This window comes from Antrostomus carolinensis, unplaced genomic scaffold (assembly GCF_000700745.2).
Source record: "Antrostomus carolinensis isolate BGI_N321 unplaced genomic scaffold, ASM70074v2 scaffold24649, whole genome shotgun sequence".
Taxonomy (NCBI): Eukaryota; Metazoa; Chordata; class Aves; order Caprimulgiformes; family Caprimulgidae; genus Antrostomus; species Antrostomus carolinensis.
Window position 1 is genome coordinate 8,339 of NW_010341064.1, and position 8,021 is coordinate 16,359.

Here is an 8,021-nt window from a genome sequence, read left to right on the forward strand (position 1 = left end):
TTTCCCAAGTTTCTGCCCATCAGTAGATGCCTCAAGCAGCAGCAGTCAGTGCCCATCCCTCAGGAGATGTTGTGACTCGTAAAAAAAAAGGAGAGACTAATTTTAGGGCTGCGCTTAGCTGAGATTTCCAGCCTGGCTGTAGAGCCAGCGTGTGAAAAGCCTCCTCACGATGGCACTCCTCCACCAGCGCACGCTGCCGTCCCAGTGCTGCTGTCAGGCTGGCTGCTGGGATTGCTGGGACATGGGTCTGGGTTCCTGGAGGTGTAAGGGAGAGCAGGACCAGCCCACATCCCACTGCCCAGCAAGGTGTGAGTGGAACAGAGCTAGAAATCCACCGCAGTCACTGCTGAAGGGAGCAGTCAGCGAAAGGGAGATGGCATCTTGCGATATTTAATCTCTCCCTCATTTTCTGCCTGACATTCCCATTTGTTTTCCATCTTGTCCCAGTGGAATTTGCATCTTCATCCCCCAGGTGAACGAGGTTGTCCTATCAGACCATAGAAATATCTGACTTCCCACAGAAATGCCTTTCCCTGCTTTTTCCCATGAGATGATGAAGAGTGGAGACAATGGGAGCCTCTGGGTAGAGCCCCAAACAAGACGGGGTGGTCTCATGGTGGGGGACATGGGTGGCCAGGGATAAGAGCTGCCCAGGAGAGCTTTTAGGATAATTAATTCATCATGGGGTGATGAAGAAAGATGGGTGCAAGGCATCAGACAGGGTGTTATGGTAGCTCAAGTGCTGTATATGATCATGTGCTGCCTGGTGGGACCCTATGGGGACCTCAGTGCATGGGGAAGGGTCCCTGGGAGCGGGGAGGCTGTGTCACCCACAGAGCAGACCCCCTCTTCATGCAGGAGGAGGTGGGTATGGTCTCCAGGAGCCCACTGGAGGAGAGCACCGGAGGGAGAGGTGTATATGGTACATATGTTCTGTGGGGTTTGCTTGTAACCTCCTGTAGAAGTAACAGAAGGATGAACTCCACATGGGTGCAAACAGGATGGTTCCCTGAACGTCTTGGGGGCTGAAGACTCTGGATGAGAGCTCTGAGGCTCAGCATTCAAGTGTCCTGGTGGGTCTGAGGTCCATCCTTCTGCCTGTACAGCAGCCCAGCCCTGAGGATCTTGCTGCTTCCAGTTTTGTCTCGTGGGTGGGATGTGGCCCTGCAGCTTCATCTTGCCCCTCAAAAAAATATCTCTTGTTCTCAATAAATCCAACCCAAATTATTTTTCATGTGACTCTTGGTCACTGCTCCAGCAAGTGCCAAGGAGGGACTTGTTTGCAGGTCCTGCATGGCTCTTGGTGGGGCAAAGGTTCTTCTGGCCAACACCATTAACACCGCTGTCTGCAGGTTTCAGGGACAACTTCCTCTGGACACCCATCTGTGGGAGGACCACGGTGCAGCAATGAGAATTGGTCCCTGTCTGGCCAGCCGGCACGGCGTGGGGAGGCTGGACATCGGGGTGCTGCCTCTCTCCTTGACACCAGCTGTGCTCCTCCTCCTCCTCCTCAGCACCACTGGTGAGCTTCTGCGTGGTGTGGTGGGATGGGTTAATTTTAGGCACCTATGGTCTCCCTTCTGCTCTCAGATTTGTGGGCAGGAGATTTTCTTCATGGAGAGCCATGAGCAGGAATATCACAATGTCCCCAATGGCGTTGAACCTGCACAGGGATGGAGGGAGCAAGTTCAGCTCTTCTCTTCCACCATGACCTTCCAGATCCTGACGGGGCTCCAGGAAGGCTGGGGAGGGATTTTTGATAAGGGCAGGGGAGTGACAGAACAAGGAGTGATGGCTTGAAACTGGATGAGAGTAGATTTAGATGAGATATTGGGAAGAAATTCTTTCCCTGTGAGGGTGGTGAGACACTGGCCCAGGTTGCCCAGAGAAGCTGTGGCTGCTCCTCCCCGGGAGTGTTCAAGGCCAGGTTGGATGAGGCTTTGAGCAACCTGGTCTAGTGGAAGGTGTCCCTGCTGCTGGCAGGGTGGTTGGAACTGGATGAGCTTTAAGGTCCCTTCCAACCCAAAACCATTCTATGATTCATTCCATGATCTATGCTCGATGGCAAGTTCAGCGCTCAGACCAGCAATGGGGACAGCACGGGTCTGAGCTCCAGAGCAGCAGCGGCGCTGGGAGGATGCTGATGGCCAAGGGACAAGAGCTGTGGGACCTATCCTGCCAAGGCAAAGGGTGGGATAAGCACCTATCCCTGATGTCACTGGTCCCCAGTCACTCCAGCCAGGCTAGGAAGTATTTAAACCAAACTGGAAGAAGCCATTCCCGCTCTCCAACCAGGATCTGCAGAGTGTTGCGGCAGCGTAATTATCCTGGTGTGACTTTATCAGTGTCATTACAGCCAGGGGGTTGGTGACACCTTCCTGCCTCAACAAAGCCCCACAAGACAAAGGCAGCCAGAAAGCGGGCAATCAAGGTGTAGTCAGACACCATAATTGGATTAAATCAGGTTTTACAGTTCCCACCTCCTCAGCTGGAGCTTTCCATCTCTCCAAGTGCCTCCACCCACAGTCGGGGGGACCTTGGTGGCTTGGAGACATTGTCTCCTGCACTGCCAGGCTCTCTTCATTAATAGGCACGGCTAAGTTGCTAACGAAGAGCGATTTGCCCTCCCATGTGGTGGTTTTATTTAGAACCGTGCCCTGGAAGGGCTGATGTTCACTCTGAGCTGGTTCCCCTTTTCTTTTGGCTTTGTGAAGCTGGATCAGAGGAATGTGGAGGGGTCTCTCTGCTCCAAACCTGCTGTTTTTCTCCCGTTCCTCATTAACGTAGACATCCCGGGCATGTTTTGTCAGGTCTCTCTTGACTTTGCTGGAGGATGCTCTCGAATGAATACTTCAGAGCTTTGATTTTGACTTAAAGGGAGATGAACATTGAATATTTAACAATGTCCTTTTCATCCACTGCTTTTTTCAGCACTGGAGTGGACTAGGTGTTAAAAATCAATACAAACCAGGATCAAAAGCTCTTCCTGAAAAGCCTCACATCTCCACATTTTTGGTGCAGAGGTGATGTGAATTACCTCTCCTGTTATCCAGCCCATGGGGCTGTGTGTCCTTCCCTGTCCTCTCTCAGCAAGCCAGCCTCTCTGCTCCCTTGGTCTCGCCCAGTTCTTGCTGACTTTGCAACATCATTTTCCGGCCTTCCTGAGTCCAGCTGCGGTGGCTGGAGAGGGACCAGTGCCCAACCATGGCTGGAGCTTCCCAACCACAGCTGGAGCTCCTCAACCACATCTGGAGCTCCCCAATTATGGCTGAAGCTCCTCGACCACAGCTGGAGCTCCCTGACCATGGCTGAACCTCCCTGACTGCACCCAGACCTCCTCAACCACATCTGGAGCTCCCCAATTATGGCTGAAGCTCCTCGACCACAGCTGGAGCTCCCTGACCATGGCTGAACCTCCCTGACTGCACCCAGACCTCCTCAACCACATCTGGAGCTCCCCAGTTATGACTGGAGCTCCTCGACCATGGCTGGAGCTCCCTGACCATGGCTGGGCCTCCCTGACTGCACCCAGAGCTCCTCAACCAGAGCTGGAGCTCCCCAATCATGGCTGGAGCTCTTTGACCATGGCTGGAGCTCCCCAATCACAGCTGGAGCTCCCCATTGCTGTTGTTCATCCCAGCTATGGGTGGTATCTCACTCTTAGCCTCTGCTCCTGGGTGCTAAGTGACAGTTACAGCCAGACAGTTGCTTTAGTCTCATTTTTCTTGGGGCTTCTGGGTCTTTCCTTGACCTAAGTGAAGGAAAAAGTCAGACCAGTTTTGCAGGTGACTTAATGGTCTCCCAGGCCACATCGTAGCAAGGCAGAAGGGAGATGACTTCATCTGCTCCACCATCCCCTCCAGGCTCACGCTGCTTCTCACGACAGTGACATCCACCTCCAGAGTGGCAGGAATTGACCTTCATGTCATTGCTCGTAGGCTGAGCATGAAGCAGGACAGGGCTGGCCCAAGCCAGGGGTAGGAAAAGAGGCCACAGAGCCACCATGGGCATTGATGAGCCCCTGGGTGCTGTAATTAGCGTGAAGGGATTTCACTTGCTTGGTAGGTGTCACCTGCAGGAGAGGGTTGTGCAGCTGGAACCTCAAGCCCAAGGTGCCCTGGATAACTGAGGAGATCTGCAATGATGTCCCAGGTGTTTATTTTCTCTCCTACAAACCTCGAGTCCTTGCAGAAAAGGGGAGGGTCTGGGTCCTGCAGTGCCCACCCACATCCCTGCTGCCACCACCCCCTGAGCTGCACCCCCCTCCCCTGCTCGCGGCCAGGACACTGGGGTGATCTGATCCATTTTCTTCTCCCTTGCAGGCAACACCTCTGAGCCCGAGCTGGTGCCATTCCCAGGTGAGATTCTTCTTTCAAAGTCACTTTTCTCTTGGAAGTTTTGTAGTTGAAAAATGCAATTTTTGGTTAAAAATGAGGTTTGGAGAATTTTAAAAAAAAGCAGCACATTGGTTTTGAACAAAAAGCGGCGACAAAAAGCTGAATGTCCTTTCCAGAAAGGAACCAGAGATGCTTTATTATCCCTGTTCCTCATATTATCCCCAGAGGGGAATGTTGCCACCTCCTGCTGAGTCCCTGTCCCTGTGCCACTCCTCACACCCCAGCCAATAATTCCCCTGGCGTGGCAGGCCAGGAACGCTTACACACCCGTTCCCCACCACCAGCAGCCTGAGAGATCATCTCCATCCCATCAACTCCCACATGGAACCAGCGCTAGTTGTATCCATTGAGGCCCAAGAAGATCTTGCTAATGGCATCTTGTCACTTGTCACCCATCATATGTCATCATGTGATGCCACGTGCCCGCTTTCCTCTTCTTCCGTTGGGTTATTGCCCAGGCCATTCGTAGGCAAGATGATGGGATGATGGTGCATCTCATTTATGTATTGAGATGCGTTGAGTCTTCATGTCGACTGCTTCCAGCAGCTGAAGAGAAGCTCATGTCCCACTATCAGGTGTGTAGCACCAAGCCAACAGCTGCCTTGTGCTACAGCAAAGGGTCACCATTTTAGTCAAGGAGCAGAGGTTTGGTGCAGAGAGGGCTCACACCCTCCCCGTGATGCCCATTGAGTGTTTGTCACCTCCTGACCCTGGGATGGGCTTGTTGCCTACTGAGTGTCCTCCCTCTACCCATCCTTCCAGAGATACGGCTTGCCAACGGCCCCAGCCGGTGCCAGGGGCGAGTGGAGATCCTTTACAACGGCTCCTGGGGGACGGTCTGTGATGATGACTGGGACATTGTGGATGCCAACGTGGTGTGTCGCCAGCTGGGCTGTGGCCACGCCATCACCCTCCCGGCTGCCATGACCTTCGGCCAAGGGAGTGGACCCATCTTCCTGGACAACGTGGACTGCAAGGGCCGGGAGGCAGCCTTGAGCGAGTGCTGGAGCCATGGCTGGGGCATCCACAACTGCTACCACTATGAGGATGTGGCTGTCATCTGCAACGGTAATGAGGCTGAGTTCCTTGGGGACAAGGACAACAGGGGGGTTCCTGCAAGCCCTTTTGTCTGCAGACGCCTTGGAGAAGCCCCAGAGTTGCATCTCAGATCCTGTTCCTTTGCCCCTGGGTCAGCCAAACCTCCTCTGCAGCCTTCCTCCACCTCTTTCTTCCACCCAGGTCATGTCCCAGCTCAGCATGCTGGTGTTCCATAGGGTGACCAGCCTGGTTTGTGTTCCCCATCACTTCCAGATCGACTTTGCAACCTCTCCAGCACGATCCCTGGAGAAGGAGCACAAACCCACCCACACTCCTGCCTCTGAGTCAGCTGCTCTTTCTCCTTTTGACTTGCCTTTCTTCAAATTGCTGAGCTTTGCAGCAGGAAATGTTCCTCAAGGTGAGAAAAGCAGTGGAAATTTGGCAAGTGAAAGTGGAACGGCTCCATGACCACCCCATATAACCTACATGTTCCTGTTGCAAAGCTACGTAGGGTTTGTTCATCAGCCATGGCCACCAAAGACCAGTTAATGTGAGGCCGTGAAGATCCAGAGCTCGGCCATGGCTGCAACTGTTCAGTGAAGCTCTGAGTCCTGCAGAAACTGGGTTTAGAAAGGGAGGAATGCTGGGTGGACTGGTGGGTTGGACCAGCAGCAACCAGAGAAAGGAGAGCGTGGATTGAGTAGGAACCCTGAATCAAGGCCCTGCTGGAGAGAAGGGGTGGAAGGACTGAAGAAGGAGGTGGTAGAGATGGGTCTGAGGGCAAAGGAGCAGCTTGAGCTGTTAGGTGTTTGTAGCTTGGTTGGTGAAGGAGACCAGGAGATGCTCTGGGGTGGCCCTCAGAGGAGATGCAGGAGTCTGACCCACCAGTCCCCTAGGGAAGGTGCTCCCACCCATGCTGTGTGGAGGCCTTCATGACCCAGCTTCCCATCTGTTGTGGTTATGGAGGAAGGTGTGGAGCTGGCCAGCTCTTCACCGTGTGGGTGGGCTGGGTTTCCTGAGATGCTTCTCACAGCCCTTGGGCATGCATGTGGCTGGCTATTGGACCAATCACCTCCACTTCCATCCAGCTCCCCACACCACCCCCAGATAATTTCTCCAGCCCAGTTGAGGGGCTGGGACAAGATGGGCAATAAAGCACCTTGAACCAACATCGTTAACAAAAGAAATGGAGATAAAACCAGCAAGAAAATCAAAATATTCCTGTTGCTTTCTAGAAACACGCCCCGACTTTGAATCCAAATCCCAGGAAAGGTTGGAGCCTGACTCTCCAGCTCAGTGGGTCCCCATGCCATGCCATGGGCACAACTTCCCACCACTCCAGCACCGAGGTGGTGACTCCATCCACCTTCCTGCACCTACAACCGGGCAGATAACTCTGGGCAGGGTGGTGGAGCTGCAGACTCCTCTTTCTTTCCCCGTTGGGGTTGGTTTGGTGCAAACCCTCTTGCTTTCCGTGGGGCATGTGTGGCAGCGCGTGGGCACTGCTCCCAGCCAGCTTCTGGATGGCTTGTGATGGACACGACCTCTCCGCTTCCCTTTGCAGAGCTCTCACCCACTCAAGCCAGCGAAGGACCGACGAGCAGGACCCTCACAGCATCGGTGCAGGATGGGGAAAGTAAGCTGCTCAGCTGTCACTTGCAGTGTCCCCCACCCACCCACCTACTCACTGCCCCTCCATGAAGCACCCCAACTCTCCAGCAGAGCACTGGGGACCTCATCGTTGTGTTGGTCATGTCCAAACCCTGTCCCAAATGTTCACCAATGCTCCCAGCAGCCAGGCTGCCCTAAAGCATTGCCCCTTCCCCACAGTTTCTCGCTGGGTTTCTTTGCCATCATGGGCACTGCCAGATCCAGACTCGGTGGCATCGCTGTGCCATGGCATGTGGCAGTGACCTCCTGGGGAAAGCAATGTCCTTCTCACCATGTGCTGCCACCTTCCAGGTGACGGCAGCATCCGTTTGGTGAGCGGGACAGACACTTGCCAAGGCCGGGTGGAGATCTTCTACCGTGGGAACTGGGGCACCGTCTGTGACGACGACTGGGGTCTGAGCGATGCCAGCGTGGTGTGCAAGCAGGTGGGCTGTGGCCAAGCCCTGGATTACAAGAGCAATGCCTATTTTGGCTACGGCACGGGGCACATCCTCCTGGATAACGTCAACTGTGACGGCAGCGCCCCTTCCCCCCCCCCTTGCTACAGCCCCGGCTGGGCCATCCACAACTGTGGCCACCACGAGGATGCTGGGGTCATCTGCACAGGTACTAGGGTAGAGTATCACCTTGGGGGGTGGTAAATCCAAGGACATCCTGGTTCCTGAGGAGAAATGACCTCAGAGAGATGCTGACCTGCCCATGGTCAGGCAGGGACGTGGGCTCTGTATTGTGGAGCATCCATGATCCCAATCTGCTGTCACCCCGGAGCAGGCTGTGACACCGTGTCGGGAGCCTGAGACACGACCTGAGCAGCAATTTGGGAGGGAAATGAACCTGCCTAGCTGCCATTTCCCTGCTCTGCTGGCTGGAAAACAACCTGCCCGCGGCTGTCGGGAGGGAGCGCGTGGCCGCCCT

General features: G+C 54.5%; 1 protein-coding gene across 1 annotated transcript in view; it reads left to right on the forward strand.

Annotated features, from left to right (window-relative positions):
* Nucleotides 1-4,003: 4,003 nt before the first annotated feature.
* Nucleotides 4,004-8,021, forward strand: part of LOC104531486 (scavenger receptor cysteine-rich domain-containing group B protein) — a gene marked incomplete at its 3' end in the record, with an annotated part of 5,370 nt that continues 1,352 nt past the window's right edge. The window contains exons 1-5 of the mRNA XM_029087072.1: nucleotides 4,004-4,061; nucleotides 4,323-4,358; nucleotides 5,160-5,465; nucleotides 7,000-7,071; nucleotides 7,398-7,743. Of these exons, the coding sequence (XP_028942905.1) occupies nucleotides 4,004-4,061; nucleotides 4,323-4,358; nucleotides 5,160-5,465; nucleotides 7,000-7,071; nucleotides 7,398-7,743 (818 nt within the window). The remainder of the gene's footprint in view (nucleotides 4,062-4,322; nucleotides 4,359-5,159; nucleotides 5,466-6,999; nucleotides 7,072-7,397; nucleotides 7,744-8,021) is intronic.